This window comes from Mus caroli, chromosome 11 (genome assembly GCF_900094665.2).
Source record: "Mus caroli chromosome 11, CAROLI_EIJ_v1.1, whole genome shotgun sequence".
Lineage (NCBI taxonomy): Eukaryota > Metazoa > Chordata > Mammalia > Rodentia > Muridae > Mus > Mus caroli.
Window position 1 is genome coordinate 70,925,616 of NC_034580.1, and position 20,852 is coordinate 70,946,467.

General features: G+C 46.8%; 1 protein-coding gene and 1 pseudogene across 2 annotated transcripts; one reads left to right on the forward strand and one right to left on the reverse strand.

Annotated features, from left to right (window-relative positions):
- Window positions 1–504: 504 nt before the first annotated feature.
- LOC110304526 lies at window positions 505–3,472 on the reverse strand (annotated as a pseudogene).
- A 12,757-nt stretch (window positions 3,473–16,229) lies between these two features.
- C11H17orf97 (chromosome 11 C17orf97 homolog) lies at window positions 16,230–19,942 on the forward strand. Of its 2 annotated transcripts, none has more exons than XM_021178036.1 (2): window positions 16,230–16,577; window positions 19,377–19,942. In XM_021178036.1, the coding sequence occupies exons 1-2, from the start codon at window positions 16,373–16,375 to the stop codon at window positions 19,856–19,858; spliced, it is 687 nt and encodes a 228-aa protein (XP_021033695.1). In that variant the 5' UTR covers window positions 16,230–16,372; the 3' UTR covers window positions 19,859–19,942. The 2 variants fall into 2 exon arrangements, with proteins under 2 accessions (XP_021033695.1, XP_021033696.1); XM_021178037.1 differs by having other exon boundaries at window positions 16,294–16,577; window positions 19,380–19,936.
- The last annotated feature ends 910 nt before the right edge of the window (window positions 19,943–20,852 follow it).

Consider the following 20,852-nt stretch of genomic DNA (forward strand, 5'->3'; position numbering starts at 1 on the left):
ATTTTATAGCCCAGGCTGGCCAAGGGTGACTTTTTTTTTTAATTAGAAAAATTATTTATTTCTGCTCCTTTCATACATCATGTTGTTCAGGAAACAAGTCTCCCATACGCATCTGAAATTGCAGAGTAGCACACACATCATTTAAAGCACCACTGCAGGAACTGGCCAGTCGTCCAAATATCTCAGCTCTCACAATATACTTCTCGATTTGCATTAATTTCTGAAAATCAGAAATATCATGTCCAAAACCTGATGACGGGTTTGTAAAAGATAATCACTTTATTCAATACCAAAGTTTTAGGAGGAGTATATTTTCTTTAAGAAATAAAAAACTAAGAAAAAATGCCGTTTAACATAGCTGGTACACTGGGGTAGATCATCAGGGAAATACTGTAATGAACTTGTCTCTGATCCCGTGACTTCCGGCCCTAGCTCTGCTGTGCTTGCTAGGGTGTCACTCAGTGCAGCGTTTATACTGCTCTTCATTCTTTTCCACATTGCACGAGGGAGTGGGTCAGCCTTTAAAACTTCATTAACAGGAGCAAATCCGGGATCCACTGATTTCCTCTCAAAAGACACTAGCCCATCAGGTAGCCCGGCAACTTCATTCTCATGAACACTCTGGCCATGAAGAAACTCAGGAGGACACAGACGAAGCCAATGAACAGAAGAAGAAACCTGTTGAGTTTCGGTATGTTTGGTGCATTGGATCGGTCTAGGATTATGAAACCTAAACCTCCCATTGTAAAGAGAAAGCTGGACGCAAGCCCTTCCATGATATACTGTCCGTTTACTCTGTAAGCCAAGAAAGCTACTGGTCTCTGATGCCCATGTTCGTCGGTCATTGAGCCAACACTTGGAGGTTCAACGATAACATCATAGATCATTCCTCCGGTAATGAGGAACTAAGATACCACCACCAGGGCATACACCCGTCATAGCCGACGGCATGTGCACCCAGGGCGGTTTCTTCAGCTTCAGGTTGGGGCATTCGAGCACTAAGAATGGGACTCGGTATAGAGTCTCCACGTCCCCGGCGGTAGGGACAGCCTTCTGGCCTCCAGCCTCCCGCACCGCCCGGAAACCCAAGGGTGACTTTTAACTCCTGCCTCTTCCTCCCAAGTGCATGAATTACAGGTGTGCACCACTACAGCCAGTTTATATGGTGCTGGGGATCAAACTCAGTCTTCAGAGCATCAGGGTGTGGGGCATTGGGCTTCAGGAACCGGGTAGGCAAGCACTCTACCAACTCCAAAAAAACAAATACTAACACGCCTTCTTCTCTTTTCCCCTCCGTACTAGGGGTTGAGCTTAGGGTACTCTGTGCTATGCAAGCACACTACCACTGAGCTACATTCTTAGCCCCAGGCCTGCCTTTAACAGTTGCAAAGCCCAGGGCAACCACAGACATAGGGACCACGCACCGTATGTGCAAATATTAAATGTTGGAAATTAAATTGACAGAGTGTTAAGTAAAATACATACCAGTCGCCTACCTTGACAAATGTACCTTCACACCAATCTGGCAGGCCAGATTTCAGTTTCAAATTGCAAAGCCGTGGGGGTTCTGTGCCATCCCACAGCCTGCCCCCTCCTCTTCCCGCTCCCAGCTTCCTCTGAAACGGTCCCTCGAGGGCACGGGTTTGGAAGCGTTGAGTTGCTTTTCCAGGTTCTACCCATGTTGACCTTGGCCTGGAGGAGCTCAGGAGGGTGGGCAAAGGGAGGAGGCCCATGTGGCTTCTGCAAGGAGGCCAACACCATTTGTACAAGAAATGAAAAGATCCAGGTACTGAGATTGTAGGCTAGAAAAAGCAGAGGACAACCTTTGGTGGACAAGAGCCTAGACTACAGCATCTCCCTTAACGAAGGTCACTGCAGCAGAGGCTGAACCAGATCCTGTGAAACACAAGACCTACATCAGGGGCTGGACGGCACCAAGACAGACATCTGGAACAGCAGTCCACTGGGGAACCTAGGCTGTGCAGGCAGCAGAGAGCCAAAAAGCCACAAATGCTACCCAAAGTAACCCAGCCAAAGGAGGGATCCTCACAGAGAAAGACACGCTCAGACCCCACTTGCTCTCAGTTGCTGAGACCACGGGGAGAGAGTGTGAGCAAGGAAGCCAGCACAGACCAGGAAAACACCATCCATCTTGTGAAGCCTCCTGTGTTCTGCAAGATGCCATAGAGCAGGCCAGGGGCTCTGTGGCACGGAGCATGCTGAGCACATGTGAGATCCTGGATCCCATCCTCTCCCCAGCCCCCACTCCACAGGCATACACAGACTGACAGACAGACAAACACATAAACCCACTGGGACAGTGGGTTCCAGGAGCACTTGATGACTAATTAACATTAAAAGTTTGAGCAAGCCGCTTTGTTTTTTTTGTTCTTTGTTGTTTTTTTTTTTTCTGTTGTTGTTGTTCTTTTTTTGAGACAGGGTTTTTCTGTATAGTCCTGGCTGTCCTGGAACTCACTTTGTAGACCAGAACTCAGAAATCCGCCTGCCTCTGCCTCCTAAGTGCTGGGACTAAAGGCGTGCGCCACCATGCCCAGCGACCAAGCCACTTTGAATCTGTTCTGGTTTCCTATCTTTCAGACAGGGATATAATGGTTCAGTCCCTCACAGAGAGATGACAGGGAGTTCTATTATCCTACACCATTCATTCATTCATTCATTCATTCACTTATAGCATATCAGCTAAACACAGTGCATGCTCTGACCTCAGGGACCAGACAGAGGAGACGCACAAGCAAGGTTTTCTGAGAGTTGCCCCTGGCTCTCTGTACCCCTTTAGGATAGGAAGTATTTATGGGAGGAGTAAATAGATGCTAAGTGATGATGGTTTGAGCTGGAGCCTTATCACTGTCGTGTTCGTGGCCTCAACGGATCCTCTTGCCTCAGCTTTCAGAGGAGTAGAGACCACAAGCGCGTGCCGACAACTCTGACATAGCCGTTTCAATTTCTTAACCAATTACTATTGTGGGGAGGGAGACTCAGAAGATAATCTTCAGAAGTCGGTTCTCTCCTATTACCAAAGAACAAAAAAACAAAACAAACAAAAACAGTGATGGCTGGTGGGATGGCTCAGCAGTACATGCACTGACCAACCACCAAGCCTGACAACTGGAGTTCAATCCCCAGGCCCCACACAGTAGACTGGGAAAACATACTCTAGGAAGTTGTCCTCAGACCTTCTCCTGCATGCCGTGGCATTCATACATGTGTGCATGCACACACACCAAATAAATGCAATAGAAAAGCAGTTCTATGAAACACAAATGACAGCTGTCCTTTGTGCAGCTGGCCCGCCGCTGTGTCTGGAGTTGGTTTGCAGATGTTCTGTGCCTGAGTCGGTGCCTGTGCACAGGTGCTGGGAGGGCTGGCTGTCTCTGCTTGCCCTACCTTCCAGCTGCTCATCCTTGCCTGAACGCTTGGCTGGCTGGAGACAGCTTGGCCGTTTTTCTTCCATTCATGAAGGTTGTGTGGGGCCAGCCAGTGGCTACGAGGAGGTTCCCTCCAGTGAGGGGCTGCATTTTATGAACAATCATGAAAATCACTTGCAAATTCCACACATGTATACAGTGAGTTTTGACCATATTCACCTCCCCCAACTCTTCTGCCTCACCTCTCCCAATTTCACTCTCTACTTTCTCACTTCCTCCCAACTTCGTGGTTGTCCTAGAACTCAGTGTGTAGACCAGGTTGTCCTAGAACTCACTCTGTAGACCAGGCTGGCCTTAAACTTACAGACATCTGCCTGCCTCTACCTCTCAAGTGTCAGAAGTAAATGCGTGCACCTCCAAGCCCAGCCCATTCTTTTTTTTTTTTTTTTTTTTAATTATCCACTGAATGCAGCTTGTGCTGCCCATAGACTCGTGGGTCTGGTGTCATCCACTGGAACATGGCTGACCTACCAGGGCTGATGCCCTAAAGAAAATGTGAGTCTCTCTCCCCCCAGAAGCCATCAACTGTTAATAGCTCTTCAGGTAGGGGTGTGAGCTCATGTGCCCCCCTCTTCATGCTGGACAGTTGAGTGAATTTATCTTGTGTAGGTCCTGGGAAGGTAACCATATCTATCATGAGTTCACGAGTGCAGCAGTCCTGACACGCTGAGACAGTCGCAGGTACTTTAACTGTTTTTCACCAGGTCTCCGGCTTCAGTCCCTGACTCCTTTCTTAGCCTGGGTCTTGGGATTTCTAAGCCATCTCTGTAGCTTCATAAGGTCCACTGTGCCTGTTAGGTTTTGTTTTGTTTTGTCACTTGACACAAGCTAGGTTCATCTGGGAAGAGGGACTCTCAGTTAAGAAAATGCCTCCATCAGACTGGCCTGGAGGCAAGTCTGTGGGAGAATTTCCCTGATTAGTGATTGAGATGGGAGGGTCCAGCTCACGCCTGAGCAGGTGGTCCTGGGTACAGAAAGGAAGCAGGCTGAGAAGGCTGTGAGGGATAATAAGCCAGTAAGCAGCACCCATCCATAGCCTCCGTAGCAGTAAACACGACCCCTGCATCAGCTCCTGTCTCCGGCTTTCTGCCTTCATGAGTTTCTGCCTTGGCTTCTCTTAATGATGGACTATCACCCGGAAGTTAACCCTTTCCACCCCAAGCTGTTTTTAGTCACCACATTTTATCACAACCAGAGAAAACAAACTAAGACTGTCAAAAGTAGTTTTTGTTTGTTTGGTTTGAGACAGGATCTCACCATTTAACTTTGGCTGGCCTGGAACTCACTTTGTAGATCAGGGCAGCCTCAAACCCAGAGAGTTTTTGCCTCCTAAATGCTAGGATTAAAGGCGTGTACCACTAAGCCTGGACTTCTCTCTCTCTCTCTCTCTCTCTCTCCATGTATACGTATAATATGTATATATATTATATATATGGTTTTATTTTACATTTATATGTATATATTTGTGCCTGTGTGCAGGTATGTGCACACAAACGCAGGTCCCCATGGACCTGGAGAAGCTAGAGTCATAGGTATGTGTGAGTTGATGTGGGTGCTGGGAACTGAACTCGGGTCCTCTGGAAGAGCAGTGTGTGTTCCTAACCCCTGAGTCACCTCAGCAGCCTGCCCTCCCCCCAGCTTTATTCTGGGATACTCTTCCTGCCTGTCATCCTCTGTTCCCATCACACAGCTTAACCACACAGCGGCATTCGACACTGCTGCTGTCCCCTGCTTCCTTTTTATTTGTCATTTAACTTTTAAACACTTGTTTTGAACCAGAGCTTACCATCACCTCTGGCCATCAACATGCTACCTTTCTGTCTGGACCCCACAGATGCCGGGGTTACAGGCATGGGCCACCATATCCAGCTTCTCTCTCTCGGTATATTTCATGCACTTGGCTTTTTGGACACCGTGTGCTTTAGTTAGCTTTCCTTTATTATAATGAACAGCTGAACTAAGCCACCCTACAGAGAGAAAAGATTTGCTGCTCGTGGTAGCTCACACCTGCAATCCCAGTACTTGGGAAGCTGAGGTGGGAGGGTTGCCACAAGTTTGAGGCCAGCCTGGGCTGCATCATAAGTCCCAGACCGGCCCAGACTACAGACTAACACCCATCTCAAAAAAAGCAAACCGAGTTTTAGAGCTTTGGCCCGTAATCTATCAATACATTGCTCTGGGTCTGTGGCGAGACTTCCCATCATAGTGCAAGCCTGGGGTGGAGGGAAGTGGCTTCCCTTGTGGCTGGGAAATGAAGGAGAAAAGGGAAGAAGCTGGGGTCCCACAAGCCCCTGGGGGAAGCTTCCAACTGGGCCCCACCTCAGAGTTACTGTCACCTCTGATTAGTGCCACTCTAGAGGGCAAGTCTTTACCTCATGGGACTGTGGAAGGCGGAATGGCCACACTGCAAGCTGGTTCTCTGATCACTCACTATGGATGTTAGCCCTCCCTTCCCAGCCACTAAACACTGGTCTTCCTTAGGGCTTGAGGCTCTCGAGGCCTCCCTATTTATTCTCTTTACCTTGTCTCCTCTTCCTCTCTCTCTCTTTGTTTTTGTTTTTTTTCTTAAGACAAGATCTCCTTATTACCCCATCTAAAACTATCTATGTAACCCAGGAAGACCTCAAACTCACAGAAATTCTCCTGCACCAGGCTTCTAACAGATGGGATTACAGGCGTGGACTACCACGCCGAGCATAGTTTTCTGAAGGCATCCCCACCCACGAGTGCAAGCTGACACCATCCCCTCTGTGCTGAATGTTGTGACTTCCAACATTCTGTCTTTAGCCTGGAGCTCACATATCTACATCCAGCATCCAACTTAACCTCCCACTGCACAGATTCACCAGGGCAGGCAGCATCAGTTGCTGAGTTGATTGTTGTGTTGGTTTGAGTTCCCCCGAAAGCAAAAAGTTGAGTGCAAAGAGTTTACTTGGGAGACAATCCCAGAAAATAGTCATAGAATGGGAATAAGTAAACCCAGAGATAAGACAGATCACAAAATGCCTCTGTTCCGCCAAGCAATTCTGCAAAGCCAGCGTGTAATCCTCCTAGAAAGCTCTGGATGGCGCTGTAAAAACACAGCCACAGCGCTTCCAACTGAGAAACCAAGATGCAGTTGTGAATTATCCACCTGCTCCAGGAAAGTGTTGAATTTCCAGTGCATTTGGCTTACTCTGGCAGGCCCAACACGCCCTATGCAAGATAGAGTTGAAGGGCTGGAGAGATGTGGGTTTCCCCGGCCCTCGTGGATCGTCAGCTGATTCTGTCCACAAAGGGGAAAGGGAGCAGAGAAGGGGAGGCGGGGAGGGGAAGCATCCGAAGCCCTGTGAGAATGTACTGTGAATGACCATACTAGACTGCTTGTCAGGGGGCAGATCAACTTTACTTAGGGTGATTGAAGGTTTATAAATAAAGTTTTAGGGGACTGAGGGCGGGGACTTCCAGGATGGGCCAAGGTCATTAGCTGAGGGCTTAGGATACCCAGCATACCTCATTAGCATGGGAAAGCATTTTAGGAATCGCAGGGGCTGGCTGAACAGGTTTTGCCTGGAGAAAGGAAATTGATCCTATAAACTAATTGAGGCTACATGACATTCCCTAGGTAGAGGTGAGTGTGAGGGCTTAAGATTCCCCCAGACAAGGAAGGAGAAAACCTGCTAACAAGAGAGTCTCCCATATTCCCTGAGCCCAGAAGCTAACTGCTGAGCCATGGTGGACTTCGACCTTAATAAGCACACACCTTAATTCCCCACAGAGATGACTTGGCAGTTAAGAACACCACCTGCTCCTTCAGAGGACCCAGGTTCGATTCCCAGAACCCACATGGCAGCTCACAACCATCTGTTAACTATGCATGTGGTGCACTGACATGAATGTAGGCTAAATACACATGTATAAATAAATAAAAAGAGTCGAGGTAAAAGGCCATTGGCTGAGCCGGGCGTGGTGGCTCACACCTTTAATCCCAGCACTCAGGAGGCAGAGGCAGGCAGATTTCTGAGTTCGAGGCCAGCCTGGTCTACAAAGTGAGTTCCAGGACAGCCAGTGCTATACAGAGAAACCCTGTCTCGAAAAAACAAAACAAAACAAACAAACAAACAAACAAACAAACAAAAAAAGGCCTTTGGCACAAGGAGGTGAGCGCCAGAGCTGGGTGTGGAATAGACAATCTTATGTAGTGGCCGACTACTCTCCACTCTCCTGATGCAGAGTGCACTGGTCTGGTTTGGGTACCTGCTGCAGGCAGGTTTTCCTGCTCCATCAAGGGCCACTATGACAATCCTGGTTTTTGGTCCCTCAGAAGGAATTTGGGACCCACTGCTGTCCAGTGAGTCTTGAAGGACCTCTACTGGAGGCTTCTGGGAGATGGTCCTCTTATGCCAGACACTGTCCTGTGTGGATGTGGTGCCAGGCCATGGGCAGTATCTTGCCACAGTGATGAGCGTTAGTCTGAGGACAAAGTCAATGCCCCAAACTGGAGAGACTCTTTGAAAATGCAATCTTTGAGATATATCCGAGAAAAACCTTTTTTTTTTTTTTAAGAATTAATTTTTAATTATGTGTGTGCAGGTGTCCCCAGAGGACAAATGTGTCAGACCCTCTCGGAGCTGGAATTACAGGCAGTTGTGAGCTGTGCAGCATGTATGGCAGGAACCAAACTCAGCAAGAGCAGCACGAGCTTGTAACTGCTGAGCCATCTCTCCGGCCCCTCAGAATAAACAAAGCTTTACACCTATGATCGTAGCACTTGGGGAGGTGGAGACAGGAAGAGTAGGTTAGTCTCAATTACAATATAGAGATCAAGGCTAGTCTGGGCTGCATATGAGCCTGTCTCAAGAACCAAAAAGCAAACTAAAAGCAAGCTATTGAAAGGTGGATCTAGCGTTTGCCCCTCTGGCCTGCTCCCCAACTAACTTCTCCCTCCTGGCTTCCTGACAGCAATCAGGTGTTAAGAGCGGAGACATGCCTCCCTCAGCAACAGGATGGCACCAGGACCCCTGTAGGGTCCCCGCTGCAGACCCATGAGGATGCTACAGCCCAGCCAGCTTTGAAGCTCCTGAGCATGTGGGAATCTCTGGGATGCAGGCTTTTGTTCTTGCTGTACAGTCCTAGAGCTGTTGTCAGGATGTGGGTAGTGCCCTTCCCAGCAGCCTTCCCCTGGCTGGCCTGACAGAAATAAAACTGTCCCTGCTCCACTGCCTCCTCTCTTCAGTAACTGGATTCAGAAGACTGCAAGTGGACAGGCCTGAACTGGTCCTTCAGCACAGGGTGAATCTTGGAACTATAATGTTAAATAATAAAAGGGGTCGTTTCAGGGAAGATGTGGAACTGAACAGGGGGTTGGAGGGATGGCTTAGAGGTGAGTGCTACTCTTCCAGGGGACTTGAGTTCTATTCCCAGCACCCAAGTCAGGCTGCCGCCACTGCCCGCAAGTCTAGCTGTGGGGGGATCTGCTGCCTTGGGCCTATGGGCATCTACACTTAAGTGCACAAACACATGATGAAGAATAGAAATAAATCTTAGAGATAACTATGAGGAGTTTATACCTGCATCTCTAGCACCAGGAATCCAGTCTGGAAGGCCAAAGACACAGTGTCCTATTGTGTAAGGAAGGGGACATCAGCCAGGCATGGCCGTACCCCTGTACTCTCAGTACTTGAGGGAGTTCAAGGTCCCCATTTACACTGCAAGTTTTGGGCTAACTTGGGGCTAGTTTCTTTATGTGAAGAAACAAAAACTAACTACAAACATTATTATTGGCTTTCAGGAGAATAAAACCTTTAACCAGCTTATACATGCATATATATATGTGTGTATATATCTACACATATACATATATATACACACATATAAATATAAGTGTAGACTTTATATAACATCCCCAAATCAATGGGGCAGATGTGATATTTTCTTTCCTTTTTTTTTTTTTAAAGATTTATTTATTTATTATATGTAAGTACACTGTAGTTGTTTTCAGACACACCAGAAGAGGGCATCAGATCTCATTATGGATGGTTGTGAGCCACCATGTGGTTGCCAGAATTTGAATTCAGGACCTCTGGAAGAGTAGTAGGTGCTCTTAACCACTGAGCTATCTCTCCAGCCCCAGATATTTTCTTTCTTTTAAACACTTTATTTAGTCTGTGATGTGTGTGCACATGTGTGAGTGCTGGCATGTGTACACACACATATGAACACCTGAGCATGCGTGCATGCGCATGTATGTAGACTTAAGCAGGTGGGTGTGGTCAAAGGACAATTTTTTGGAAGTTGGCAGTCTCCCTTCACCTGGTTTTTGAGGCAGGGTCTCTCCTGTTTCTTCCACTGCTCAGTGTACTGCAGCTGAGCTGGATCCGTGAGCTTCCAGTTAATTCTCCTGCTTCTTCCCTTCATTCTTGCTCTGGTAGTGCTGGCATTACTGATGTCCACCACCACGTCTAGCTTCACTATGTAGCCCTGGCACATCTGAACCTGCTCTGTAGTCCATACTTGCCTTGAACTCACAAAGATCTGCCTGCCTCTGCTTCCCAGGTTCTAAGGTCACACCTGCATGATTTGACTTTTTGACAACTATAATGAATTAATTTTTATTTTGTTTACTCAGTCCAACTTTGTATCTAAGAATGAACTATTGATTCTCCTGCCTCTCTCTACCTCCCAAGTGCCTGGGTTGTAAGCGTACACCATCATATTTGATTTACATGGCCCTGGCATCGAACCCAGGACCCCCTACATACTAGACAAGAATGCTACCAACTGAGGTATGTCTCCTGCCTTGAGCTTTATTCTTCTGAGTCAAGGTCTTGCTGGAGCCTGGACAGGGTGCCAGGCTAGCCTAGAACTCTGGCTTAGCAGATCCTGCCACCAAGCCTTACTGCCCGAGATCAGTCCTTGAAGCCCACCACCACCACTGCCCAGCACCAGCTGTCACTTTTAAGAACAGAAGCAGACAGGCAAGAGGCAGATGCTGAATGCTCACTGTGTGTGGAACTGCTGGGCACACGAAGGAGCCTGGCAGGCTAACAGGAGGGTCCTTTGCAGAATGACACTTCCCGGAGTCCAGTGGAAGTGCATGAACCAATACTAATAACTGGCAGTCACTGAGCACTATGCTCGTGGACTGGACGCCATCCCAGCGAACTCTCAGTAGGTTATCTAAGAGAAAATGAAAGATGATAAGAAGATATGAAATGTGTATGCAAGAACAAGGGAGTTACAAGAGTCCAAATAATACTCACGAAGAATCCAGTTGGAATATTTGGATTATGTAAGATTAAGACTTAATTATAGGTGTTGGAGAGATGGCTCAGTATCTAAAAGCACTGGCTGCTCTTTTTCCAGAGGATGGGGGTTCAATTCCCAGAACCGACACAGTGATTTGCAACCTTCTGTAACTCCAGTTCCAGGGGGCCTGACACCCTTTTCTGACCTCCATGGGCACCAGGCATGCACAGGAATATATGAAGGTAAAATACCCATCTGCATAAACATAACAAAATAAAAAATACTTAGTTACAAAGCTACATTGCACAGACAGCATGGCACTGGTACAAATACAGGCAAATAGAAGAACAAGCAATATAACAGAGGGTCCAGAAAGAGTACACACACACACACACACACACACACATTTGATTGGTTTTTTTAAAAGTTCTAAGTCGGGCTGGTGAGATGGCTCAGTGGGTAAGAGCACCCGACTGCTCTTCCGAAGGTCCTGAGTTCAAATCCCAGCAACCACATGGTGGCTCACAACCATCCGTAACGAGATCTGACGCCCTCTTCTGGAGTGTCTGAAGACAGCTACAGTGTACTTACATATAATAAATAAATAAATCTAAAAAAGTTCTAAGTCAAGCTGGGCATGGTCCCTGTAATTCTAGCACTGGGAGGCGGAGGCAGAAAGAGGGTTGTGAGTTGGAGGCCAGCCTGGGGTACCTTGTCTCAAAAAAGAAAAGAAAAGAAAAAGAAAGAAAGAAGAGAAAAAGAAAAAAAAAAACGTTTTGAGGAAAATAACGTCTTTTTGATGAATGTTTGGGGGAATCCATTTGATCTTTATCTAACTTTGTTTAAAAATGAATTTGAGATGGGTTATGAACCTAGCCTTAAGACTTGAGACCACAGAAATTCTATAACAAAAACATAGCAGCCATTCTTCATAGTGTATGTTAGCAAAGGTCCCTTGGACTGGTTATAAAAGGGAAATATTAATAAAATAGCTTCAGTAAAATTTTCAGTTTCTGTTTATCAAAAGACACCATTAGGAAAATAAGCATGGCCCAGAGAGATGGCTCGGTGGTTAAGAGCACCAGCTGCTCTTGCAAAGTCCTGGGTTTGAGTCCCAGCATTCAGGTGGCAGCTAACACCTGAGATCTGACACCCTCTTCTGGACTTTTTTGGGCACCAGGCATGCACATGATAAACATACATACATTTGGAGAAAACACTCAGATACGAGGTAAATAGATCTTTAAAATTATTTGTATGGGCTGGTGAGATGGCTCAGTGGGTAAGAGCACCCGACTGCTCTTCCGAAGGTCAGGAGTTCAAATCCCAGCAACCACATGGTGGCTCACAACCATCCGTAACAAGATCTGACTCCCTCTTCTGGAGTGTCTGAAGACAGCTACAGTGTACTTACATATAATAAATAAATAAACCTTTAAAAAAAAGTTTTGAAAAAAAGAAAAAATTATTTGTAGACAAAAAGCTACATATTTGGATTCTTTAAAAAAAAAAGATTTATTTATTTATTATATGTAAGTACACTGTAGCTGTCTTCAGACACACCAGAAGAGGGAGTCATATCTCGTTACGGATGGTTGTGAGCCACCATGTGGTTGCTGGGATTTGAACTCAGGACCTTCCGAAGAGCAGTCAGTGCTCTTAACCACTGAGCCATCTCACCAGCCCCCAGATTTGGATTCTTTACAGCCACAGAGGAATTGGTCCTGAACTCTGTGAAGAGTTTTTATAGGGCTGGTGGTGTAGTCATAGCTCAGTCTGTAGAATGTTGTACAACCTGCCCAAGGTCCGGGCTTCAGTCCCAGTACCACACAAACTGTACACATGACTATAATCCCAGCATAAGAGAGGTGAAGGCAGGTTTGAATAAAAATGGTCCCCAAAGGCTCATAGGGAGTGGCACTTTTAGGAGGTGTGGTCTTGTTGGAGGAAGCTTGTCACTGGAAGTGAGCTTCAGAGGTTTCAGAAGCTAAAGCCAGGATTGGCCTATCTCTCACTCCCTACAGCCTGCTGATTAGGATATAGAACTCTTGGCTCCTTCTCCAACACCTTGTCTGTCTGTGGGCCACCATGTTTCCTGTCATGATGACAACAGATTCAAAACTCTGAACTGTATAGCAGCCCCAGTAGGGATAATGTTTATATGCACTGTGTGAAGATGTTTCTCTGTCCTGCCTAAGGCATCCACTAATTAGTTAAAATAAAAAGCCTATGGCCTATTAGCAAAAGGCAGAATAGAGATGGGACACTCAGAAAGATAGGAACTCTGGGAAAGAGTCAGGAGCAGGAAGATTCGCCGCCCAGACTTGGAGGACATTGGACTTATGAAACTAAAGAGAGGTAACCAGCCATGTGGCAAACATGGAAGAGTATCAGTGGGTTAATATAGGTTAAGAGATAGTTGGAGAGCAAGCCTAACTTAAGGCCATAAGCATTGTGAATAAAAATAATCCTCTGTCATTATTTAGGAACAGGGGCAGACATAGAAAAGCCAAAACAATTACAAGCCCCAATTAAGTGTTTTCCTTTATAAGAGTTGCTGGGTCATGGTGTCTCTTCACAGCAATAAAACCCTAACTAAGGCAAGCAGAAGAATATGAAGAACCTGGGGCTGGAGAGATGGCTCAGTGGTTAAGAGCACTGACTGCTCTTCCCAAAGGTCCTAAGTTCAAATCCCAGCAACCACATGGTGGTTCACAACCACCCGTAATGAGATCTGATGCCCTCTTCTGGTGTGTGTGTCTGAAGACAGCTACAGTGTACTTGCATATAATAAATAAATAAATCTTAAAAAAAAAAAAAAAGAACAACAACAAGAGAACCATCCTTAGCTCCATAGAGTTTGAAGCTAGCCTAGGCTACATGGACCCCTGTCTCTAAACAAATACAATACACACATGTACACACACACACACACAAAACACCACAAAACTCTTACAAATAAACAATGAAAACCATAGAGCTGTGGAGGTAGCTCAGTGGTAGAACACCTGACCAGTGGTAGCATGTATGAGACCCTTGGTTCACTCCCTAGTACAAAACAAACAAAAGCAAGCAAGTCAGCGGAAAAAGATGGGTCAGTGGGGAAAGTCTCCTAGAATTAACAGGAAGGCTTGAGGTCCATCCCCAGGACCTACATGGTGGAAAGAGAAAACTCGCTCCCTTGGATGGTTCTCTGACTCCTGCATATATGCAGTGGCACATGTATGAACACATATGTAAACATACAATAAAATTTAAAATTTAAATTTAGCTTTAAATAAAGCAAGCAACCAAGAGAGATAGGCATATGAGCCTGAAGGAAAGTGAAGATAGAAAGCCTGGGGTTTTGCATGTAAGGCAAGCACTCTAACAAATGAGCTACAGGCCGGGTGTGGTGGCGCATGCCTTTAATCCCAGCACTTGGGAGGCAGAGGCAGGAGGATTTCTGAGTTCGAGGCCAGCCTGGTCTACAGAGTGAGTTCCAGGACAGCCAGGGCTACACAGAGAAACCCTGTCTCGAAAAAAAACAAAAAAACAAAACAAATGAGCTACATCCCGGACACGACACACGCTATTCATTCCAAGTCAGTCCACTAATCTACCCAGACTGAAGGGGAATAGAATCGACGGTCCCTTTCTGTGGAAAGGGTGAGATTCCTGGAGGGCTTATAGGATTGGAAATATTATAGCAGGCATACTTGGTTTTGGTTGCTGTGGGAGTTTGTCACAGTGTCTAGTAACTGTGACAAACCACTGTAACCTGACTGCTCTCAAAGTCAATTTGTAGCCAAGGATGACCTTGAAGTCCTAGTCCTTCTGTCTTCACCTCCCAGGTATTGGGATTACCAACAGACATGTGCCACCATGCCCAGTTTATGGGGTGCTGGGATCAAACCCAGTGCTCAGTGCTCGATCAATATATATTAGGCAAGCACTCTGCCACCTAAGCTACACTCCTGTCTCTTTGCAGCCATATTTGGAAAATATGACCTGTGGTGCATAAACCTTGTTGCTTCTGTCTCTGACCAGCAGAAAAGAGCGACGACACAGTGTTCTTCTCAAAGCAGTTTATTCAGGAAACTTTCAACATGCAAGCAGGAATCTCTCTCTAGCTCCCAATCGCAATCCCTTATATAACCCCTTAACCACGCCCCATCAGCCCAGTCCGTGTAATCTCAGTTCATTGGCCTTTGCCAAATGGCCTGATCTTACGTCATGGCGCACCTGCGCAGCTCTCATGATGGATGTGGCTTATTTTCAGGTATATGAGAAAATCAGGTGCAAGTCATAAGACTTGGCTGCAGTCCCGGGCGCCATCTTGGAATTACCACCACACCCACTCCCCACAAAACCTGAAGGAAAACCAAAAAACAAACAAACAAACAAAAACAAGCTCACACAGGTTTAGTTTTTTGTTGTTGTTGTTTTTTTTTTTTTTTTTTTTTTTTTTTTTTTTTTTTTTTTTTTTTTTTTTTTTCAAGACAGGGTTTCTCTGTGTAGCCCTGGCTGTCCTGGCACTCACTTTGTAGACCAGGCTGGCGTCGAACTTAAAAATCCACCTGGCCTCTGCCTCCCGAGTGCTGGGATTAAAGGTGTGCACCACCACGCCTGGCTTAGGTTTAGTCTTTTTAAATCTGTGGTGCTGGCTGAGACATTTTAGACTCCTACACACTAAGTGCCCTGCCACTGAGCTGTATCCCCAGCCCATGTGTATGGTCTTGATAAGAACTGTCATGGGGGTAGAGGTAGAGTGCTCAGAGGTGACTCAGCAGTTCACCGCACTTGCTGCTCTTGCAGAGGACCCAGTTTGGGTTCCTCACACCACAGCTCAGAGTCATCCATAACTCACGTTCCAAAGGATCTGGTGCGCTCTTCTCACTTCCGAGCCAGCACAGGTGTGGAAAAGATAGGTCAGTGCCAGCCCAAGGACCCACAACGTCTACTTAGCCTTGACCTGTGCATCCTGGCCCACACCAGGGCTCAAGTAGATTGCAACACAAACGCATACAGTTAGATCAACAGGGGGTGCACATATATACAATCAAGAGAAATATATACAAAATAAAAATTAATAAATATTTAAAAAAAAATTTTTTTAAAGAAAACAATTTTCGTGTGTAGTCAGGCCTGGCGGCTCATACATATAATCCTAGTTTCTGGGGAAGATGAAGCAGGAAAATCGTGAGTTCAAGGTCTGCCTGGGTTACAATGAGCTCCAGACCATCCTAGGCAACTTAAGTGGTGAGTGGGTGATGGGGAGCGAGGTGCAAGGTGTGGAGACAGCCAGACATCAATAGCTCATGCCTGTAATCCCAGCCCTTGGGAGAGTGTACAAATGGATGAGGAATTCAAGACCAGACAGTTCGAACTACATGAGACCTTGTCTCAAAAAATAAAAACGATAAATATTTTGGATTATGCATTAGTGGATGGCATTTGTCATTGTCAGCTAAGCATTAACAATCTTTATCTCCTGCCTTGCCATATGCTCTTCAACTCACCTGGACTCAAACAGATCAAAACACGCATGCGTACATCTAGAGCCTTAGGGTGCCCCTTGCGGCAACTTCTTAGTTGTGCGCGTAGCGTGGAGCGGTCGCCATGGAGACGCGTGGTCTGAGCAAGCAGTGAGCGCCTGGAGCCCGCCCGGCGCGGGTCCTCTGCTGTTCCGGGCACGCAGGTCGCGGTCCCGCGGGCGGATGGCCGGCCGTGGTGGGACCGGAGCGGCGGAGTATGGTGAGGAGGGCGAGGAAGAGGAGGAGGAGGAGGCGCGGGAAGGCGGAGCTGAGGGCTCCCCGGGGTCCAAGCTGCCTCCCATCGTGGGCACCGCCTCCGAGCTGGCCAAACGGAAGGTGAAGAAGAAAAAGAAGAAGAAAAAGACTAAAGGATCGGGCAAGGGCGACGGTAAGAGGAGCAGCTAGGGAGATTGCTTCGGCTCTTGGACCTGAGATTCCTCCCATACCCTTCTACCTGGAGGCCACCTCAGGCTTAGAAACCTGACAGGACATTTTAGGGCAGCCCAGAGATGCCCAGTTCTACCCATAAAGACCATGTTCTCACCAGCACAGAGACCCTTTAATTACCACGGAAATCTACCAACTTAAGTTTCCCAGTGTATCCAAAGAGACCACACCCTCCCGTAAGAACCTCAACATCTAATATCTCCGTGTGGGGTCCCACACAGAGGCCATGCAGACACCCACCCCCTAGACCTTCCAGCCCCTCAGAGAGTGATCTTCTTTTGCCCACCTCCTCTCAACTTCCTAGCCCCTCAGCCAAAATATACCCTTACTCACAGACATTTCAAAGTTTGGAGTCACAAAGAGACTAACCCATTTGGACAGATACTAGCTGATATTCGCTCCCACAAGGGAACAGACTTCAGGCTCCCCGCTGGTGCCCTCCTAACTCCTTTACCCTTTAAAGGGCACATGCTTCCAACTCCATGTAGATGTGTACAGAATCTTCCCTGCATGGATTCCGCCAAGAGACAACTATATATGGCAGAAACTCACACCAATCTCCGCCTCAACACCAACACTCTTTATACTGCCTTTTTATAGCAATATGACACTCTGACAGACCTAAAGTACAGTTTGCTCCATCATGCATATACATGCAGTCTACACATGTGTGAATTCAGTTAGACACTTACATGCGTCGACGCCAACACAGATTGAACACCTACACAGGCACTCACATGCATGGTTACCCACACAGACATCCTAGAAACTCACATGCATGGCTACACCCTCACACCATACACACACAGATCTTCTAGATACTCATATGCGTAGATACACGCCAAACACTAGACCCACCCAGGTGCTCTAGGCATGTTCATAGATGTCCTCAAACAACTCAAGTCACACCCACAACATGTACTCCAGTCTTGCTCACCAAGTCCTTCACTCGCATACACTGTCCAGACATCAGCACTGTCCAGGAACCCAGAGTCCCTGCCTCTCCCAAAGTTCAGTCACAGAACCTCCAGATGTCCCAGCAAAGACACTCTGGCCACTCCAAAGAAGAGTCCAGTTGTGAAGCAGAATGTCCCTGCTTGTGAGTGATGTAACTCCAGGGTAACCTGTGTGGCTTTGGCCATCAGAAAAGTCGCCCTGACCCCTGATATGGGTGGTCCTGGGCTCAGGTGTGGGGCATTGGCTCTGTGTGCTGAGTGGGCAGTGGAAGGAACAGCGGTCTTCCCACAATCCTGTGGTTTGGGGAAGGGAGCATGGGAGTCTAAGAATTACTTCTTCAGGCTGAGCTTAAGGCCGCAAGCCACCGTGTGTGTCAGCAAAACATGGAGGCTTATTTTGTCTTTTTGGCACAACTTTGGACTGTAGGAATTACAGTGTTGTGTACCGCAGCCTGTCAGCAGGGGACACCAGATAGTTTTCAGAGAATAGAAAAGTAAGGAAATGTCAAGACTGAACTTTTATTTATTTATTTTTGCCTTTTTCCTCCCTCTGCTTGCCTTTCTCGAGATAATTCTAAGATAAAATAAACCTGAAATAGGAGCTGATAAGGAATAACCATCTATAGCATTTGATAAGCGATTCTGCAGTGCTATTAATGTCAAGAAGGAAAAAAAGGGAAAGGAGGGGAAGGGAGGGGGACAGAAGGGGGAGACGGGAGGAGGAGGAGAGGAGGGGACAAAGCCTCCCAGAAGTGTTCCTGGGCTAGAGCTGCAGCTCATGTTTGTATAGCACTCACAAAGCCCTGGGTTCCATCCTCTGCACGGCAGAAACCAGAGGTGGTGGCATATGCTTGCTTGCAGTTCTATCCATGGGAAGTGTGGAGTCAGGAGGATCAGAAGTTCAAGGTCATCTTAGGCTATATAGGGAGTTTGAAGTTACTTGGAACTATATAAGATTCATCTTTAAAAAACAAACAAACAAAAAAACAGAGAGAGAGAAAAGAAAAGAAAAAAAGAGAGGCTAGAGTGATGGCTCCGTTATTAAGAATACTTGTTCTTGCAGAGGACCCAGGTTCAATCCCCAGCACCCACTTGGTAGTTCACAACTGCCTGTATCTGCAGTATCAGGAGATAGATCTGATGCCCTCTTCAGACCTCCTCGGGCACCAGGAATGCACACGGTACACAGACATATGTTCAAGCAACATGCACACAAATACAATGTTTAAAATCATTTTTAAAGAGAAAAAGTATATCCTGGTTTATAAAATAATTAAATTAAAGAAAAAGCATTTCCTGGTTCAGTATACTACAGATTACGTCCTGTCTCTTTCACCATACAGTGTCTAGATGGGTGTAGAGTCACAGACCTGGGAAATATTTGGTGAGCATGTAGTGAGGTTAAGTTGAGGGATGGCAGATACAGTAGAAAGAACAGCACACTAGGAGTCAGGCTGGCCTTCAGATCTGACCTCTCCATTCCATTCGTTGGTTGACACTGATGGATACTGAAGCATCAGGGACCTCTTGGTTCCTGAACTGGGGTGCAGATTAGTGGTGGAGCTTGTATTTAGTATGTACAAGGCCTGGGTTCAGTCTACAGCACCACAAAAAGAAAAAGGTGCCTCTTGCCCCAAAATACCTTGACCAGAGCTTCCCAGCAGTGGCGTCATCCCAGGTTCCTGCCTTCTGAACCCTGGGTAAAGGCAGCCCTGGTCTTTTACATCGCTGGTGATTTATTTGGGCGCCCTAACAGACAAACACTTGTCTCCTCGTCTTTTCAGCAGATAAACATCACAGTCGAGGTCGGAAGAATCAGCCACTTTCTTCATCTTTCCATGACATCTTAAATCCCCACAAAGACCATGGCTCGAGAGCAGAGCCCAGAGACAAAGAGGAAAATAGGCAAACCCTTCCCTATTCATACAGCATTAATCACCCCTGCTTTGCCGAAATAGAAGACACCCTTTCCAGCCAGATCAACGAGAGTCTGCGCTGGGATGGGATTCTCACCGACCCTGAGGCAGAAAAGGAAAGGATCCGCATCTACAAGCTCAACCGAAGGAAGCGGTACCGTCTCATGGCCCTCAAGTGCTTCCATTCTGACCCCTGCGTGGAAGAGAGCGTGGAGAACCTGCCCTACCTCTCAGACAAAGACTGCAGCCCCTGCAGCAAGCAGCCCAGCTCTAAGGGCGACCACGGGCATAGCTACTTTGAGGCCTCGAAGCTCCTGCACCCAGAATTAGCCACCACTGTGGCAGAGTGACATCTGTCCTTCCTGCTGCCAAGCTCCTCCTTGCCACACGTTTATGTTTAAAAAGAATCATAATAAAAAGAAATCAGACCTGAACCTGAAGGAAGCCGATGCTTGTGGTATGGGGGTTGGCACTCAGTTACCAAGAAGTACCTTCCTTATTGAGAAACATACCCCCGGGACTGGAGAGGTGGTTCAGTGGTTAAGAGCCTGTGGCTGGGCAGTGGTGGTGCACGGCCTTAATCCCAGCACTTGGAAGGCAGAGGCAGGGGAATCTCTGAGTTTGAGGACAGTCTGGTCTACATAGAGAGTTCCAGGATAGCCAGGGCTACACAGAGAAACCCTGTCTTGAAAAACCTAGGAGTTTTATCCTGCTCTTCTAGAGGACCAAGCATTCCATTCGCAGCACCCACCTGCATCAGGTTGCTCACAACCATCTGCAACAGACATTAGCTCCAGGAAGATCTGATGCTTCTGGCCCCCTCCACAGGCATACACATACACACACACACACACACACACACACACACACATACACACAAACACACCACCTTTTAAAAAGGATGGGAAAGCATGCCTTTTGTGAGTACAGCGCTGTGCCTATCAGAATTTCCTTTTCCTTAGGTAAGATGTCATCTCTCTTATTTAATTTCTCACCACATTGACACAATTACAAATTGACATTTGTAAGTCGCCCCTTTAAAAAAAAAGAGTTATTCTTAAGCTGATTTCCTGGATAAAACTCATAAAAGTATAGCTTATGTATCCACAGGGGAATACAGCCCAGTTTGGCATTAAACTCCTAATTCATTCTCCTGCCTGTGCCTCTTTTTGTTGTTGTTGTTGTTGTTTTGTTTTGTTTTGTTTTGTTTGTTTTTCGAGACAGGGTTTCTTTGTGTAGCCCTGACTGTCTCGAACCAGGCTGTTCTTGAACTCAGAAATCTGCATGCCTCTACCTCCCAAGTGCTGGGATTAAAGGTGTGCGCCACCACACCCTGCACCTCTA